Consider the following 20,401-nt stretch of genomic DNA (forward strand, 5'->3'; position numbering starts at 1 on the left):
CCCTGGATGCTACCTTTACTTCCTTATGCTCCCTGCTGCCCCCGGCTGCCAATTGACAATTTACCAGACCACTGGTACAGTTTCATGGGGGGGCCAGAGTTGTGCAGCTTTCTCCTCCCCAGCCAGCCCCCTGACAGGAGGAAACATTTGAGTACCAGGAGGCTAGGGCAGATAAGGAGGCCACCTTTCAAACTCCTACTTCATCCTCATCTCTGGACGAGGTAGTTATGGTTCCACCACCATCCAAGGCCGATGACTTTTTCAGTAATTTCATGATCACAGAAAGAATGACTGACACTTCAAATTCCTCTAGGAGGCATCAGGAATTCACAGCACAAACTTTTGGATACCCTGTAGTCAGTAAAACCCCCAGAATAGTTACCCATCAATGAGGTACTCCTGGGTCCAGCTATACTGCTGTGGCAGACACCTGACATTATTCTGCCAACATGTAAACAGGCGGTAAAAGTATTATTTTCTTTTTGTTTTCCCACCTCCCCCACCTAATTCTCTGGTGGTGGATGTGGTAAATGAGCAGTGTAGACGGTATTTCAGTAAGTCTACCCCATATAACCAGAAAAGGCTGGATATCTTTGGGCCCAAGGGCCTACTCTTCAGCATCCTTGCAGTTCAGGGTTGTGATTATCCAGCAGTCATGCCCACATATATTTTAGCAAATTATAACAAGTTCACAGCTTTTATTGAGCATCTCAAGCACCACAAAACCATAGGGAGCAATGCAAGTCCATCATCTCAGAACGACAGTTGGTGGCCGAACCACGCTTCAAACATCCTTTGATGCTTCACACACCTGCTACAAGTGGCATATCTATGGTGGTGGTTATGCACAAGGCATCTTGGTCATTTCTTGCGGTTTCTAAGAAGTACAGGCCACCATGGAGGACCTCCTCTTCAACAGAGCTGTTCTTGTAAACCACAGGTGGGTTCTTGAACACTCTAACAAACTAAAGGGCTACTTTACAATCCCATGGCACGTATACACCTACAAATAAGAAAAGGTTTAGCAGGTCACAGACTACCCAGAGACTGCATCCTGCTGTTTTCCAGGCCCCATAGATCCACCAAACACCCCAGAAAGAGGGATAAGTTTTAAAGAGAAAGGGCTGCCCAGCTGCCTTCCATGACCACCTAGTCATCTTCAAAACAACAGTGTTGATGGATTGGTCAAGGGCTTGAATCCTCCCACAGTTCTGTATTCACAGCTGTTCCTACTAGCCCACCTCCCTGCACTTTGGAGATTGCCCTGCCTACTTCCAACATGCCTAGAGGTGGATCACTACAGGTAAATAGGTCAGAGCATTAGGTTATACCATACATTTTATATCAGACCCTCCCTTCTCCATCCCTCGGAAGTCACCTCAAGTGGAGCATTCACAGGGACACTACTTGATGAAAGTTACTCATTCGGCACAGTAATTGTTGTTCTTTAATATGTGTCCCCCTATACATGCTCCACTACTCACCCTCCTTCCCCTCTGGTTTGGACTGTTCCTTAGGGGTGTTTGGGTAGAGAAGGAACTGAGGGCAGCTTGCCCACACACCCCTATATAGCATGAGAAGGCATAGGACACGTGCATGGGCTGAATGGATGCTATCAGGGTAAGTAACTGCTTTTTCTGCATTGTATGCTTAGCATTGCAGCATGTTCACATTTTGTTTTCATGACTCTGTTGTATTATTCAATCCTAATAGTGTTTCATTATAGGTGGCCTTTCAAATGAGATTTTAAGTGTTGTAGCAGACTCATTATACCTGCACTGAAGCTAGGAATGGTAAACTCTTTCCAGGTGGCAATGTTGTAGTCTTTTAATTCAGAATATAAAGCTTCATGTATCCTGAAACTTCTGTCACACTTCAATCTACAATGTCATTTGTATATTTGTTTGCTTATTAAAGGTATTGCAATCAAGGAATCGGCAAAAGTTGTTGATCAAGCACAAAGGAGGGTTACGAAAGGTGTGGATGATTTAGACTTCTTTATTGGGGATGAAGCAATAGAAAAACCAACTTATGCAACAAAGGTATTTAAAGGATAGTTCTTTTCTACGAATTTAATACTTCTAAAAAATCTACTGTAAAATAAATGGTTTCTCATTGATGCTTAACTGTAAAGAACTCTTTTTTTTTATTTTTCCATTTTTAACATGTACTTTTTAAAATACAAATGTGATTTAATATTCAACCAGTTTCTGGTAACTTTCAAGACATTTTGTCTTCATTTGGAAAAAGTTCATTAATTTATTTTCTTTGAAGTAACATTAGAGACTGAAGCACAGTTGTTTACTGCCTATTTTCCAGCATCGATGAGTGCTTATAAAGACTTCAGAATTTCAAATTAATAATCATTCTGGGATAGGAAGAACTTATAGCGCAGTATTCTTAGTGTGTAGTTTGCCTCCACTTTTAGTGACTTTTTTTTCCTGCAGTTACAATCAATCAATCAGATTTCTTATTTTAAACTTGCGAAATACATACTGATGCATCTGTTTTAACAGTGGCCTATCCGCCATGGTATAGTTGAAGACTGGGACTTGATGGAGAGGTTTATGGAGCAAGTTATCTTTAAATATCTAAGAGCAGAACCGGAAGATCATTACTTTCTTTTAGTGAGTACAGATTACTTTCTGTTTATGAAAGAATGTGTAAGAATTTTGTGTTTATTACATACACAACCTTTTATGTAAATAAACCTTTAAGCTGCACCACCTATGTAGGAGGTTAAAGGTCATGTGCATTGGTTGAAGCCAGGCTTGTCTGGCTGCTTCTCTGTAAGTTGCTTCTTTATTTTTTTATGAGCTTTAAAACCAAAGGAGTGTCTGATCTACAAACTCCTGTTCTTCCTTTATTTCTGTTGCCCCAAACTTTCTCTGTTGCAACAGCTCTCCGTTGAAGTGAATAGTGATGTCATGGAAACCACATTTTAGGTAAGTATTTCTCTAGTGATGCAGTAGCAGTCTGTGCGCTGTGTGTTGTATTAAAACGGAACAATTACTGTATCACTTGGATGCAGTTGCTAAAGTGTCATTTCAGTTGCCATACTTTTTACAGAGCTTGTGGAAACACAGAGTGTAAATCTATTCAGTGGGATTTGTTTTGCAGCTTTGAGTAGTTCTAGACATTTTATGATTGGATTTGGGGCAAGGTCTGAGCCTTTTTAATCCCTCACAACTGTTTCTCTAAGCTTTTTCTTGGCTTTTGGTGATTGAATGTGCTACACAATTTAGCTACAATTAACTTGTCAAGTTGCCCACAACTTCAGTCTTTTTTACAAGACTTTTTTTTTTTTTTTTTTTTTTAAATACACATACAGAAGTTAAAAACATAGGACTGGAATGAACTTTCTGGATCATTAAGATCAGTTCACTGCTGTCACAGGCCGCCTTGTTGTTTAATCCTATTCATGAATTCATCAAGCTCCATCTTAAACCTAGCTAAGCAGTTGTTCCCACTCCTCCTATTGGGAGGCAGTTCCAGAATCTCATTCCTCTAATAGTTAGAAACTCTTCTAATTTCCAGCCTAAATTTATTCATGACCAATTTATAACTCTTTTTTAAGATTTCCCTACTTTTATATATAAAAAAGGTAAGCGCAGAAAATGGCTCTAGTATCACAACCATAGTTTGTTCCATGAATTTAGAGTGTTTATCTCCATCCACTAACAAACCACATTGGATCTCATTGAAATTGATGCAACTTCAATGAGGGTTGCAGGTTGAAGTCCATTTTCCTCCTTTACTGGAACTGTAGCATATGCCTACACGGAAGCAACTGATAGCAACAAATATGTTTTTCTTTAAATATTCCTCACACTCATAGAACATTCAGAATGCATACTTTCAAAGAACAAACACAGTTTATGATCGTAGCACATCATATGTATTCTGTCCCAGTCTCTCTTTTTAATATAATTTATTCAGATCATAACAGACTATCTTCTGATATTGCCTTTGAGAAGAAAATAGATCATCATAATCATTTTCAGTTAGGTGAATGGCTGAGAAAAAATGGGCTCTTTGTAATTGGGGCTATCAAAATACTTGGAATACACAAAAGTCCTTTTTTTGAATGATAGTGCTATATTCTGTCAATGGATACAATGTTGCAGTGATATAACTGCCCGTGATAAGAGGATACCAATATATCTTGGTAAATTGCAGCAGGAATTGAGTTTCACATCACTTTGTGTTTCTGCATTATGACACGCACTGTGATATCCCTATAGTGCAGTTTGCATTAGATTTCTAGCCTTCATGGGAATTGACAGGTTTACTAAATTAAACAGTTTGCTGATTGCTTTTTAAAGCACAGTGTGACTATTCCTGCTATTTGTACCCTGGGTAAATTATTAAGATCACAACCTGAAAACTTTTCTTAGTGTGTTTTTAAAATCTGAATAAATGCAAGTATTGGATTTGAATTGATTTTAAAAATCACTTCTGTCACACAGACTGAACCTCCACTAAATACTCCGGAAAATAGGGAATATACTGCTGAGATAATGTTTGAGTCCTTCAACGTTCCAGGACTGTACATTGCTGTTCAGGTGAGAATGCAACTGTTAAGTGGAGGAAAGGAAGGATTATTTTTCTCAACTTTAATTTTAAATAATCTTTAAACCCAATGAGAGAATTGTGCATAATTCTACTGGTTTGAGGATGTTTTGGAGATTGGTATTTGGGTCAGAGGTTTTCATTGGGTGTCTGGCTCAAATCTAGCGTAGTGGTCAAAAATACTTACTCCAGCTAGCAGCCAAATGATATTATGTAAAATTAACTGGTGGTTTCAACTCAGTTCGTGAAGGACAGGTTTCCCATGAGAAAACACACCATAATAAGTGGCAATACGCCAAGAACAGGATAGGCCATGAACAGTGGAACCATGCCAGCTTACAACAACAGCGGATCTAGCCCAGTGGTTTTCAACCTGGGGTCCGCAGACTATGTCTAAGAGGTCTGTGAAAGATGATAGTTGTTAAGAAACAGTGGTTTTCAATCTGAGGTCCGCGGACCCCCGGGGAACACCTCCATTTGAGATTTTTTTTTAGGGGTCCACAAATGGAAAAAGGGTTGAAAACCACTGATCTGCCCTTTAGTTTATAAGTACATTTGCCTATAAAAGGAAACTAACTAAATGCCAAACTCTAATAATTCTAGTGCTTTTGTTTAGAATGCAATACATCTTCAATTCCCTTTTCAGCACACGTTAACTTGTGGTACAGTACTGTCAAAATTAGAGGTACTTGTTACAAAGTCATATTTTTTCTCATTTTTATAGTGAATTTAACTTTTCTCTGACAAAGAAATTTCATAAGTTTCATTCTTTGATTCTATATAAGGGAAAAATGAAAAGTATTCAAACATTGGGTGCTTAAGTTATTTTGATTCAATTGTGCTTAAATAGACTTTGCTCACTTTGACTTTTTTTGTACCTTCATTCAAAGGGTATAAAACATCAGCTGTAGAGGAATCTCAGTATAGGCTTTATGCATCAATGTAAAACTAATGGTTCAAATTTTGCTTTCTCTTTTGCAAGGCTGTCCTTGCCTTAGCTGCATCTTGGACATCGAGACAGGTTGGAGAACGGACATTGACTGGCACAGTTATAGACAGTGGAGATGGTGTTACTCATGTTATTCCTGTGGTAAGTATACTTCAAAATATCAAAGCCGCATAATGTACTGTTATATCACGCATTGTAACCTTGCTGAAGAGAACACTGATATGGGAGATGGCTTTTGTTGGCGTTAAAACATGTAAGTAGAGGAAAAGGAATTGATAGATGAAAATGTAATCTCCACAATGAGACAGACATACATGTGAATATTCATTTTGATCGTTTTTAGTTAAAAATACACGTTTTAAGTGTGGGTTTGCTACTTACAAAATGTTTTAGCTCATTAAAATTTCAGGAATGATGCAGAACTTGGAATAGTTAAGACATTTCAAATCTTAAATACTGTAAAGAGTAGTGCATATGATGTACAAATAGTATATCAGATAATAGAATCATTAAGTCTTCTGCTTTGAGCTTCCTTTTTGAAGGTTGATAAATCTAATTTCCTGTTAAAACGTATGCAATTTACAAATTAATCCTCATGAACACAAATATTCCATCACTTATGATAGAATTAAACACTTGCCTCCCCTTTCCTTCTCTGACATGTGGAGATAGGGAGAGTGGAATGAAAAGTTATAAAAATGGTGGACCAATGTGATGTGCTAGATGTCACTTTGATCACTTTGCTGGACTGTTATGTCTCCTCCCGACCTTCAAAACTCTCATCTCTTTTGCCTGTGTAGATTGTAAACTCTTGCATACTTATGCCTAGTAATGGGTGAGGGAATACCTCCCATCACTCAGTGGCAATCACTCTATCTGGCTTAAGGAGCAAATATAGAGAGTAAGAAGTTGTTACTTTGAGTGCTGACAGAATGGATGTGTCTGGTCTCTGTTGCCTGTAAGAATGGTAACCAAATGCAGGGCCTCAGAAATGGAGAATAAAGAGCTATGAATAATGGGAATATCCTCCGGGCTCCATCAACGGGACAAGATTATGAGAGGGATTGTGTGTGTAAGTGTAACTATGATAAATCTGAATTGTGGTAGTGAAAGACCCAGTCCTGTAAGGATATGAATAAGTATTTTCAGAATTGCATCCTGTATGCTTTAATAAATAACTGTAAAGCTGATGGAAGGCATTTCTTTCTCCTTCTCCAAACTAATGTTACTTTCAGGCTGAAGGCTATGTGATTGGCAGCTGTATCAAACATATTCCAATTGCAGGACGAGATATAACATACTTCATTCAGCAACTGCTGAGAGAGCGAGAAGTAGGAATTCCTCCTGAGCAATCCTTGGAAACTGCTAAAGCAGTGAAGGTAAAATGAAAATTCATGAATGGCAAAGTTTTATACTACAGTATAAATTTATTTTTAAAAATCCTACTAAAAATAACTCCCTTCTTAATTATCTTTTTCTAAATAAGAATATGTGTTGATATTTAAATACCTAAAATATAGCATGATATTAATATACTAATGTCAGTCTAGAACCATCTTTTCCCGTGAGATGTAACTATTGTAATTCTTAACTGGAAACTCTCCTGGAGCTATCTGTAAAATGAAAAGCTATAATGACTTATCTTTTTTTAATTCACACAATGCACAGTCAACCTGTGGAAATTGTTGCCAGGGGATGTTGTGAAGACCAACACTATAACTGGGTTCAAAAAAGAATTATTTAATTTCTTGGAGGATAGGTCCATCAATGGCTATTAGCCAAGATGGTCAGGGATGCAACCCTGTGCTCTGACTGTCCCAAAGCTTCTGAAGATGGGACTGGACGACAGGGAATTGATCACTCAATGATTTCCCCCTGACGTATCTGGCATTGACCAGTGTCGGAAGACAGGATACTAATCCAGAATGGCCATTCTTATGTCCTTATGATTTCTTCTGCATAGGTAGCTATCTTTTTCCCTCAGTACAAATCTGTTGTAACCGATCCACTGAAGGATGTTCAGCTATTAAGTACATTATACGTTTAGTACTCATTTTTCATTAGTGTCGAAATTTGAGGAAAAATGGAGTCAAAACCAACTTAGCCCATCAAACCATACTACTTGCTCCCAGTGATGCATAGAAATAATTAAAATTATTTAATTGTACATAGTGTCACTTGAACCATTTTTTTGTGCTCTACTGTGTAGCTACTTACCAGCTTCCAACTCTTTCCAAGAGCCTGAACCATTTTTAAAAAGGAGCCTTATTTGTGCTATATTTAATTGGGCTCAAACAGCTCCATATTGTAAGTACATACCATTTTTTTTCTACTTTGTTGGGGAAGATTTCTACAAATGTGTATAATTAATTTTCAGGAACGCTTTAGTTATGTCTGCCCTGACTTAGTAAAAGAATTTAACAAGTATGACACAGATGGTACAAAATGGATTAAACAATATACCGGAATCAATACAATTTCAAAGAAAGAATTCACCATTGATGTTGGCTATGAGAGATTCCTGGGGCCAGAGATCTTCTTTCATCCTGAGGTAAGTTGGTGTGAATTATAGTGGTCTTCAGATTTTTTTCAATTCAAGCTGTAGATCAGCAGTTTAAAATTGGCACACTAAAATCTAAATACATTTGAAAGATGTGAAAACTTGCCTATCTCAGTTTACCTTTTAAAGTAGATAATTGCTGTTTTAAAAAGTGAGTGAGTTTTACTTCTTGATATTGGGTAATCTTTCAGTATACAAATTATAGCACTTGAGCAGTCAAACACAGTATAACCCTAGAACGTTTTAAATAATTAGATTGCTAATATGGGTTATTGTTCCTCTCCTTCTTGCTAAGCATTTATCTTTTAAAATTAAATTTCTTCTTACCCATTGTGAATGGTTTTGTCTAGTCATTTAAAATACCAATTTTCATTTCATTAAAAATTTTCCCTCCCACTTCCAGTCCCTGCCACTAGCCCTCTTTTCAGGGTCATTTTAGAAAAAGCAGATAGGAATAACTCTACCTATTTCTTCCTCAGACCCTTCTCTCTCTTTATTCTGTTGTCATGACCACTTCCTCATTCTGAGTTAAACTGTATGCTTCAGTACTGAGCATCTGAGAAGGTTGGGAGGTCTTTGAACTGTTGCAAAAGAATCGTTAAAGTTACAAAAGCAGTACAAGAGAACAATTGGCAAAATGGAAAAAAAACCTAATCGCTTCTTTCTTTTCTTTTTAACCTTTTACTAAATGGCCATTAAAATAAATACTCAGGTTTCTGTTTCTCGTATTAGTTAACAGTTGCACATGTAGTGCAAGAAGATGGCTTGCTTCATTCCCCCCCCCCCCCCCCGCTTCAGTTTGGTATAAATAGTGCAGCATTTGACTTGACTGTTTTTTCCATTTGTGAAGGTGCGGGAGAGGGGGAAGGGGAGAAACCACTCAGAATATCCTTCCTGTTACTCCTGCATGTACTAACACTGCTTTTTCAATGAAGTATGTGTCTGGGATTAATCTTGAGTTTTCCTGTTACTCTCTTTCTGTTGCATGTTGCTCTCAAGTACTCTGACTCCCTATTACTAATGAGCTTTCTTCTCTTTCAAGTTTAATTGAGTTCTTTCTTCTCTCACTTTCCTGGGATCCCCTGAGTAACCTGCATAGACATAGTAGGTCAAGAAAAGGGAGTTTGCTTCTAAAAGCCAGAAGATAATTACTGCTGTTTCAAATTGCACTTTGATTCTTGTTCTTCGAATTGAACAGCAAGATTTTTAAAGTATAGTTTTTTAAAATTATGGTGTTAGCTACCTAATTACAGCTGTTTTTAATATTCAGTTTGACTTCTGATTTTAGTTTGCTAATCCTGACTTCACACAACCCATTTCAGAAGTAGTAGATGAAGTTATTCAGAATTGTCCTATTGATGTTAGACGTCCTCTGTATAAGGTCAGTAAGATGAAGTTATTTTAAAATAGTTTTGTTTCAGTGGGGTCCAAACATGCATGTCCTTTACTAGATATAGATGTCATCTTTTTATACTGAAATAGTTATTAAAGACTTGGTGATAGTTTTTGATTAAAAGCAAACTCCACTGTCATTGGGTTTAACATACAGACGACCACTCAAAGTGAAGACATTTTCACCAACAGCTTAACTTTAACCAAATTGCAGTTTGAACATTTTAATCTATTTTAATGTTTCAGGACTGTAATACTGTTTAAAAAGAGGAGACGACAAAGGGTTAAAAATGGAAAAAAAGATGAGGGAAAGAAAAGGTGATTGTAGGGATCAAAGGGATTTTAAAATCTTTTTTTTAAACAAAATTTTACCTTTCTTCAGAGTATCTAGCATTTTAAAATTTGAACAATTTTAAAATATTCTGTGTAGTAACATAAAAAGCCATGTCAAATTGGTGACAATAGGTTGAATATCCATGTCCAAGGCTGAATAAATACTGAGGAGCTAATTTTGAGAATGACTAGTAATTGTGAATGCCTCAATTTTGAGTGCCTACATTGACACCCTAAAAAGGTCTGATACTCAGAAATGCTAAGTATCCAACTTCTGAAAATCAATCAATCCCTGGTAACCTCTCTCCAATAGAGTACCCAAAAATGGAGGCACCTGAAATCACTAATCCAGTCAAATATTTAGGTCTAAGTCCTTGTAAACAGGAAGCACCCTCAATATAATTATAATAATCAGCATCTGTCTTCACTCTTATGTTCAAGACTAATAACTAACTTTTGATAGTCTTAATTACTTAATGACCTATTTCTAATGTATATGCATATTCATTATAGAATATTGTCCTCTCTGGAGGTTCGACCATGTTCAGGGACTTTGGTCGCCGTTTACAACGAGATTTGAAAAGAACTGTTGATGCCCGGCTGAAACTCAGTGAGGAACTGAGTGGTGGCAGACTGAAGGTTTGTTTCCTTAGCCAATACATTAAACTAATGTTCATGAGTCATTAGCATCTCTTTTTATTATGCTTTTTTTTTTTTTTTTACTGAAAATTCTAGGTCTTAAGTAACAAATTACTGCAATGACACTCTTCCGTTTGTGTTATCATTTTGAACTAAAGTTGATTCTTCTTTTATATAAAGATCTTCTAGATTATTTTAACAGGATTAATGTACTGTAACAGACTCCTGAGAATAGTCTCCACACAATACTTCCCTTGCTTCACAGCTGGGCTGCCCATCCCTTGCTGCAGTTATGAGCTGTAGAAATCTCAGTATATGTCTACACTGCAGTTAGACACCCGCAGCTGGCTAGTGCCAGCTGACTAGGGCTCGGGCTCGGGGGGGGCTGTTTTAATTGCAGAGTAGATGTTAGGGCTTGGGCTGCAGACCAAGCTCTGGGACCCTCCCACCTTGCAGGGTCCTACAGCCCAGGCTCCAGCCTGAGCCCAAAGATGTACCCTGCAATTAATAGCCCCTTAGCCCGAGTCAGCTGGCATGAGCCAGTAGCAGGTTTTTAATTGACGTGTAGACACACCTTCCCTCTCCCATAGGGCATAGGCCTTACTCCTGTTATGGGGAGAGGGCACTCCACCCTACTGATGAGATGCTGACCTTGACCTTTGTGTAAACCAAAAAAAAAACAAAAAATGTCTGGGGAAAATGTGAGGTAAAATGAATGTCTATTTGTGATTTGTTTGTTTGTTTGTTTTCAAAATTGGGCCCTAAATCTAACTTCAGTGCAGCGTTTGTTGGATACGTCTTATATTTCTTTGGGTTACTCTAGCTATATTACTGTCCTTACAAACACTAAGCGTCTCTTAGACATTCTAATAATGTTTTCAGTATTGGTGTAGCTGTGTTGGGTCCAGGAAGGTATGTGAGGTAGTATCTTTTATTGGACCAACTTCAATTGGTGAAGGAGACAAGCTTTTGAACTTACATTGAGCTCTTCTTCAGGACCCATTCCTGAAATTTTAAAATTACACGCGCGCGCGCGCACACATTCCCCTGATTGAAAATAACCTGAGTTTTCACTAAGACTAGCTGACAGAACTACTTGAATCAGTCAACTGCTTTCTGTTTCTGACATTGCATATCTGAGTCATCTGTAGTGATCTCCATATATCTCTGGGGAGCCAGGGAGGTAGACTAAGGGCATGTCTACACTTGCCCTCAGAGCAATTGATCCAGCGGTGGTCGATATTATCTCGTCTAGTGAAGACACGATAAATTGAGCACGCTCTCATCGACTCTGGTACTTCACTGGAGTGAGAAGCATAGGTGGAGTCGACGGGGGAGCATCAGCAGTCGACCTTTTGCAGTGAAGACACTGCAGTAAGTAGCTCTAAGTATGTTGACTTCAGCTACACTATTTTTGTAGCTGAAGTTGCGTAACTTAGACTGACTTAGCTCGCCCTCCCCCTCACCAGTGTAGACCAGGCCTAAGTAGCAAAGGGCATGAAGGACATAAGCAATGAGAGCCATGGGGACATGACTGAAGGGTTTGTAAAGACGGGAGTTAGCAAGTGTGGTAATCTGAGGAAATAAGGTGGGTCTGTGCGAGAGAGGGAGGGAGACATGGGTGGCTGGTGACTCGGCTGTTGAGGGAGGCTAGTCCCCAGCCCCTCCCTTTGTGCCCAAGGCCTTGGCCCCCCTTATGCTCCCTCCTTCCCCCTAGGAGCCCAGAGCACCCCTGGCGTGGCCCCAGCACCAGCCGCCCTGATTCTCTGCAGCTTGAGGTCTTCAAACCACAGTTTTGAGGACTTCAATAACTCAGTCATGGGTTAGGGGTTGTTATAAAAGTGGATGGATAGGGTTCTGTGGCTTGCTTTGTGCAGGAGGTCAGACTAGATGATCATATTGGTCCCTTCTGACCTACGAGTCTTGAGTCTATGACTTCCTGCAGGAGGCAGGCCAGCCAGGCAGAGCACTTAGACTGGGAACTGCAGGAGGGAGCCTGGCCTGGAGGTGGAGTGTGGGTGGAGCCACAGTAGGCTTTTTAGGAAGGCACAGCCTACCTTTGCCTACGATACCTACTGCCCAGGGAGGGGGAGAGAGATTGGAGGGAGGTGCTGTCATTCCAGGAGTGTTTCAAGTGATGATTACATAATTGCAGAGACACTTAGCTTTTCCAGCACTGCTGCCTTGACTCTGACACACCATCAGCACTGGTGGAGCCACACATCCTGTGCCAAAGCCCTGCTACAGCTAGGGCTTCCCCATGGCACTGTTGCTTTAATGTCCTAGTGCATCCTTTCAATCATGGATGCCTCAGCACAGAGATATTGGACTCCGTCCTAGACCAGCTCCTAGGCCCTTTGTTCTCCCCAACAGTAAATCAATTATTGGAAAAGCAAAACACATCAGACTTCATTATTGCATCATTTTAAATAACACTATTAGTAGTTGCAAACAATAACTTTTCAAAATGATTAAACTTACCTGCAGTGATTGCTTGAAACACTCACAGAACCACAGCACCTCGCTTCCCTCCAATAAATCTCTCTCCCTCACACACACACCTTATTTCTTCAGGTTACCTACCACACTTGCTAAATTTCAATCAACTTCATGCACTCATACCCAACACGCACTCACAACACATCCAAATATACTCACCATTGTCAAACTACATCATACACACTATTTCCTGCAACACCAATACTCCAGATAGTGAGGAAACATCCGTTTCTAACAACTCAGAAGTTTGGCATTACAATTTGTATGTTTTGTGTGAAAAGATGCTTCTTTGTGGGTTATCTAATTTAGAAAAGGAAAAGCTGTGGCTGTAGATTATGAAGTGATGACACACATCTCAGCTAGGAATTTCCTGGTCTTTATTATGATTGTTTAGGTGGAATCACCACATGAAATTTAAATATTAACTTTTAAAATAGTTTTTATTTGGGGGAATAGTAGGTGTGTGATAGCTGTGTAGACAAAGCATAGTGCACATATATAAGCTATGTTTAAGAAATGATTTAATTATGAGCACTAAACATAGATCTGTAAAGAAAAATGTGCACTACTTAGTATCATTAGTAATGGCAAGTTTTAATTGTTTTCCTTCGTAGCCCAAACCTATTGATGTACAAGTCATTACACATCATATGCAAAGATATGCAGTTTGGTTTGGAGGATCAATGCTGGCTTCCACAGTAAGTTGGTTATAAAACTTAACATGGTTCAGTCATTCTAGGTACACTTATGAATCCTATTTTATCCTTGATGCACATTCATAACACCTACTAACGTATTTGGGGCAGCAGATATAAGCCCCTTTGAGTCTAATGAAGACTTTAAAGATTTAAAGGAGCAAATGACAACCAAGTGTCATGAAATGTATTTGTTTATAATAATTACATTATTCTAAATGAGTATTCAATGCTGTATTTGGCTTTATGGCAAAATGTGATGTCTGTTGTATAGGTTTGTTTAGTAGTAATTCAAAACCAAGTATAGAGTTTCCAAATTCAGTATACCATTCTTTTCCCAGTTGTTATTGAGATTTACATATAGTTGAAATGCAAGCAGAGCATCTGACGTTTTGTTTCCTCTTTTCCAGCCTGAGTTCTATCAAGTATGCCACACCAAAAAAGATTATGAAGAGATTGGTCCTAGCATCTGTCGTCACAACCCAGTGTTTGGAGTCATGTCTTAAAACTGACCTGAGAGGGGTCAGGGCTAGGGAATGGGGGGAAAAGGAGGGTCTTTCTGATTACTTGTTTGTCTGGATGGCGGGTATTAAGATAACAAACATGACTTGACAATAAGAAAAAGACCAAACACAATTAAACAGGAATATTTTAATAAGTGTCTCTATGCGGATATAGTGGAAAGCCAAAATAATTAAAAGTGTTTTTCTTTAGATTGAATATTTGAACCTGTGTGTAACAAAACAAAGAAGTGGGTTTTAGTTCTTTCTGTGCCCTGATATTTTGTATATTAATGAATTATCCAAGATTTGATGGGATTTGACGGTGTGTAGATAGATAATCAGCTCTCTAATGCTTCAGTTGTACTCTTACATGTGTACAATGCAAGAACTTGTTTATATTTCATACTTTTTTATACTCTGAGGAGAAATATCAATTAAAGAAAAACTGTAATATTTGAGGAAAAATACCAGTGACCAACTTAATGGTAAATTAAAAAATATATATATTGGGCACATGAAGCTTACTCATGTGACTCTAGTTATTGCAAATTATGACCAATCTGAATCCTCGGTTCCAACTTTGGAAGTGCTTTTGGAACAAAGAAGCTAGTATCTTGGGTTAACCGATGCCTGCTAGTGCTTTCTGATTACTCGGTGCATTTTCATTCTATTTCTTGCTTAAAAAAACAAAAGTAAAGACAAGACTGTTCGACCAGTATTGCAGTTCCGTAGTGTCATTTCTAATTAAAAAAAATAATCCCATTATCAAAAGTGGTGTATTTTAAAGCCTAACACCATTCCAATAAAGGCACAGCATTTCTTTTTATATTTGTGTGAGGCTTTGTTGATCACATTGCATGAAATCTTCATACACACCTCAGCTAGTTTGCAAGATAGAGATCACCATGTGCATTGTTCAAACTAAAATGAAATTTTGAGAACTGAAATTTGTGTGGCGTCCTCTAAATTAATCAGTCTATACATCTCAGTATTTGGTCTTTATTCATCTCCATAGCTTATTGCTACACTTTTTTCCTTTCATTTCAGAGACAACATTGCCTTTTTTCAATTTTCATAGCTTATGTGCAACCGTAAAATGAAGCTCAAGTTTTTATAGTTTCTAGAAAGAAGTTGAGTGTACTTAATGTGATCTGCAATCTCTGTTAATGTTTGAACACAGAAAATACAGGGAAATCTTTCTGAAGAATGTGTAGCAGGAGGATTTTCTGCTGGACTCACAAATTTAGTTAAACCAGTTTATACAGAAGACCACAAGAGGGAGATCTTTTTATTTGATTTTGTTTTTCTCCACTGAAATGAAAAATGGAGAGACTCGAAATCAAGGGTAGAGGAAAGAGATGAACTTTTGGATGTGATATCTTTCAGTCACTTGGAAGAGAAGAGAGCATGACAAATGAGAGCTTTCCAGAAAATGAGGATAAATATGGAAAGGCATTTTTACAACTATTACTAAGACATTTCATGTGCAGCAGCTAAAAATAAACAAACTGGAAGCAAAATAAGAAACTGTTAAACAATCATGATATAAAATTACCTTAATATCTTTTGAATAAAATGCTAGGTACAATTCGTGTTCTCTCCTGACATCTGCTATAATTTCTATGAGCTTTGATATTGATATATTAGTGCAAAAACGTTCCACTTGGCTTCCAAGGTTTACTTAGAGGCCTGAGCATAGTACTTGGAGATGGAAGCTTGAGTTCTGTCCCAAGCTCTTACATTAACTCAGTGTTTGTCCTTGGTAAATTCACTTAACTTCTCTGTTTGCCAATCTATATAAAATTATGGATTATATACATCTCATGTATATTGTAAGGATTAATGTTCTACAGGACTTTGAGGAAGTAAACTGTCATATGAGTAGGCCCTACCAAAGTCATGGGCATTAAAAAATGTGTCACGGACCATGAAATCTGGTCTGTCTCCATGAAATGTGGTTTTTATGTGCTTTTACCCTATACTATAAAGATTTCATGAGGGCAGACCGGCATTTCTCAAACTGGGCGTCTTGACCAAAAAGGGAGTTGCGGGGGGTGTCACAGTATTGCCACTCTTTCTTCTGCGCTGCCTTCAGAGCTCGGCGGCTGGAGAGCAGCGGCTGTTGGCCAGGCACCCATAGCTTAGAAGGCAGTACCCTGCCAGCAGCAGTGCAGAAGTAAGAGTGGCAATACCATACCACGCCACCCTTACTTATGCATTGCTGCTGGTGGCAGCTCTGCCTTCAGAGCTGGGCTCCCGACCAGCAGCTGCTGCTCTCTGGCCACCCAGCTCTGATTACAGCGCCTCTGCCAACAGCAGCACAGAAGTAAGGGTAGCAGTACTGCAATCTCCTCTACAATAACTTTGCGATCCCCCCCACCTCAGTGTGAAATTTATGATTTTTAAAATCCTGTGAAATTGACCACAATGGACTTCAATTCATAAATAGATAGAAACAGATAAATTCATGGAGTATAGGTCCATCAATGGCTATTAGCCAGGATGGGTAGGGATTGTGTCCCTAGCCTCTGCCAGAAGCTGGGAATGGGTGACAGAGGATTATATCGATGATTACCTGTTCCGTTCATATCCTGTGGGGCATCTGGCATTGGCCACTGTTGGAAGACAGGATACTGGACTAGATGAACCTTTGGTCTGACCCAGTATGGCTGTTCTTATGTGAATTTGGTAGGGCCCTACATATGAGTGCCAGGTGTTCTAGAATTTTCATTCTCTACCACAGCCGGGCAATAGCAAGTTGCATACTTCAATCATTCTAGTCTTCAAGGTAAAGCTGTATGTACAGCCATACTTATACTGTTGTCTGGCAGAAAAGTGAAGTTCAGTTGTACCTGTAGCTTTTGCGGCTTTATTTTACTGTATTTTGCAAACAAGAATACTTTCCCTACTTCAGCCTGAAACCCATCCAGCCAATAACAGAATACTGTTAAGAGGGATATGCTGCCTGAATTGGGTTAAGGAAATAAACTACCGTTGCTTATATTAATATCTGTTACTTAACACATCTGCATTGAAAAATAGAAATCCTACAGGGATTTCTGCTGAGAAAGGGAAGAGGCTAGCCAATAGTGTCATGTAGGGGTGCACAATCTGCAGGCTGTACATGGCACACTGGAGCAGCATTTCATAAGGCCCACAGCCTGCTTCAACACAATATACTAACAGCTAATTCATTGGCATTTTGTTAGGCTGTTTACAACACTTTGGTTTACACAAGAGGGTAAATCAAAATAAGGTAGGTGTAGTATTGTCTATCTAAATACACATGAAGCAAGCTGAACTTAAAATATAAATCAATACAGGTGACTTTAAACTTTATTAAAATAGGTAGAATCTGCTTTGCCCACACAAGCTCATTCTTAGGTTTATGTGGCCCTCCTGTGTAAGAAGGTTGGGCACCATTGGTCTAATGTGTTCATCAACAAGTGCCTTACACACTGGCTAATACCTGGTGTAGTGGTGTGTGTGTGTGTGTGTGTGTTTGTGTGAGAGAAAAATCTAAAATTGCTTTTAAGGTAGGACATGTAGTGCAAAACACATTTAATAAGAACTCCATTTTGTGATAATCTTTCCCACACCACTGTATCATTTACCCAGTTGACTTAGGTATGGTCTACACTCCAATAGAAGACCCTTGGTACAACCATGGCTGTCCTGAGTCCACTGATTCAGGTTCATTGGGGTCTAGGTGTGGGGCTGTAAAATTGCAGCATAGATGCTTGGGCTGGAACCCAGGCTCCAGCGCAAACCCAAATGTCTACACTACTAGTTTTGGTCCTGCAACCCAAGCCTGAGAGGTAGCTGACCCCAGGCTCGGGGACACAGTGCCACAGATGTTTTATTGCAGGTACCCATACTGCCAGGACAAGCAGGTGAATGAAAGATGGACCCAGATGGTTTAAGTGTCTTTAACTTAGTGTCCCTCTCCATTGTTGTCTACCCATATCCCCTCATGTACATTTAATTGAGTCCTGTGTGGTGTTTAAAGGACTCACACCCTATAACCAGTGACTTGGGATTGATCCTACTGAGCCTAACCCCGACTCAGCTCACTTCTGAGTCCCTTTGCATGCCCCCTCAACGACGTGACTGAGGGAACCAATGGGGACCTCAGTCCGTGAAGACATTAGGACTCCCCTTCTCTTCATGGTCAAAAGGTTCTCCAGCTGTATTCCAGGTCTCATTTATTGCTGAGAGCTGGCCCTTTTAACCTACCTCTGTATTGGATACTGGCCACATACTGCAGCAGACTGAACATTCCTCTATTACTCCAAGCAATAAATTCCTATTCTTACTCTTTTCAACTTGAGCAGCTGTTCCATGGCGCTGTGAGGAAGGCAAAAACCTTCTGGCATCTGGACATTGTGGCCCAATGTGAAACATTTCTTAGTTGGTCCTCAAAATGGTCTATTGGGCAGACCTACAGCATCCTGGACACAGATCAACCTTCCCATCTACGGGGGAGGGTGAAGCAGCAAGATGGCCTTTGATGTCTTGGCTTTAAATAGATACGGTGAGGAGGGAAAGGGCTACTCAATCCCTCCCTGGCTGGCCAATGGGAAGCAGAGGAAACATCCACTGTGAGGCAGAAGGAGAGGCCTCTTCACCAGCATGTCTTAGCATGACCTGTGCCCTCCAAACTGTGGTCCATTCCCCTGTTGGTCTGATCCAACTCTCTCTGCTGAGATGGGGAGAAGCATTTGAATACTAGCAAGAGAGCTGGAGCTGATGAGAATGCAAGTGTGTGTGATGGGATATGACCCTCTCCCATCCTACTGATAGGCTAAGGAGCATTCAGGCAGTGTCAATTGGATGCAGCTGCAGAACATACTTTATCTGGAGAAGGGGAGCTTAACAAGGTGAAGCCCTCACATACAGGAAAGGGGCAAAGTTTGCCCAGAATGAAAGGTTTCTAGGGACAGCCAGTGACTTCTAGTAACAAGAGGAACCTAGTTCAGGCAGGGACTAGCCTCCCTTTCTTACCTCCATCTTCCCTTTGTTTGGGGGCAGACTGACATTGCAAACCTGATATGAGCAAGAGGCCTGTAAGGCTGTTCCTAGCTAACAACCTGTGATCAGGCCTGAGGAGCACTGCCAAGGACTAGCGGTAATGACTCAGAAAGGACCCTAGGAGTAAGCTGAACTCTTGCTGGGAACAGTGAGATTGCCCAGGAGTCGGGGTGGGGGCTCCTGTAGGGGAGCCAGGCACAGGAGACTGCAAGAGAGTATGGCTGAATGGCAGCTGACTACATGGTGTCCAAAAAGGAATGAAATGCTGAGGGGGGAAATCTATGGAGTGGGAAGTGACTTATCTCTGGATATTTGGTAAGTAGATTGTAAGAACGTTTCTCATGCTTATATCAATTTAGAAGGGAAGAGGAATACAAGAATCCATTTCAGAATCAGAAAATCAGAAACTTAGAATAGCTTTCTGTAGATATACATTGAAAAAATATAGCTTTTAAATAAAGTTCTCAATTTTGGTAGAAAGATCTGAAGCACAACAAAAGAATACACCTGTTTTAAAATTCATGCCTATGCTTGTTCATGCTACCTTGTGATAATTGAATGCTTTGAAATGTTTTGTTTTGTAAGTGACAACTAGACAAATTTTATCTCCATAATATTACAGTATTTTATATGCAAATTACTACTTAGCGCATACATATGGTCTAGAAGTGAATTTGTGAAAGTGATCTTTTCTGTCCAGTATATATACTTCAAATCCCATCTGCTACCAAAAATATTTATATGAATGCAGCACCAGTTTTCACCTATGATTCACTGAGGCATTTCCAGTAAAGACAGAGAAATATTAATGCCCTTGTATGAGGCACTGGTAAGCATTTGGAATACGGTGCATGATTCTGGTCACTCATGTTCAGAAAAGATTAATTTAAATTGGAATAGGTGCAAAGAGCTACTAGGATGATCAGGGGAATGCAGGAACTGTCCTATGGGAGGGCACTAGAAAAGTTTGGCTTGTTTAGCAAAATGAATGCTGAGATGGGATAAGATCATCAGCTATAAATACATCAGACAGTGTTGGCACAGGACACTGTTGGCACAAGAACAAATTATATGTACTGGGCAATGAACAAATTCAGTCTGGAAATTAGGTGGTTTCCAACCATTGGAGGAGTGAGGTTAGGGAACAGTTTCCCAATCAGGGCTGCCCAGAAGATTCAGGGGGCCTGAAGCAAAGCAGTTTTGGGGGGCCCTTCCATAAAAAAAAGTT

General features: G+C 39.5%; 1 protein-coding gene across 1 annotated transcript in view; it reads left to right on the forward strand.

Moving 5' to 3' along the window:
• Positions 1 to 14,968, forward strand: part of ACTR3 (actin related protein 3) — a 53,501-nt gene extending 38,533 nt beyond the window's left edge. Inside the window, exons 3-12 of the mRNA XM_032783747.2 lie at positions 1,918 to 2,042; positions 2,517 to 2,627; positions 4,470 to 4,565; positions 5,555 to 5,662; positions 6,757 to 6,900; positions 7,899 to 8,072; positions 9,370 to 9,462; positions 10,320 to 10,445; positions 13,559 to 13,642; positions 14,050 to 14,968. Of these exons, the coding sequence (XP_032639638.1) occupies positions 1,918 to 2,042; positions 2,517 to 2,627; positions 4,470 to 4,565; positions 5,555 to 5,662; positions 6,757 to 6,900; positions 7,899 to 8,072; positions 9,370 to 9,462; positions 10,320 to 10,445; positions 13,559 to 13,642; positions 14,050 to 14,145 (1,157 nt within the window). The 3' untranslated portion in view covers positions 14,146 to 14,968. The remainder of the gene's footprint in view (positions 1 to 1,917; positions 2,043 to 2,516; positions 2,628 to 4,469; positions 4,566 to 5,554; positions 5,663 to 6,756; positions 6,901 to 7,898; positions 8,073 to 9,369; positions 9,463 to 10,319; positions 10,446 to 13,558; positions 13,643 to 14,049) is intronic.
• The last annotated feature ends 5,433 nt before the right edge of the window (positions 14,969 to 20,401 follow it).

This window comes from Chelonoidis abingdonii, chromosome 10 (genome assembly GCF_003597395.2).
Source record: "Chelonoidis abingdonii isolate Lonesome George chromosome 10, CheloAbing_2.0, whole genome shotgun sequence".
NCBI lineage: Eukaryota > Metazoa > Chordata > Testudines > Testudinidae > Chelonoidis > Chelonoidis abingdonii.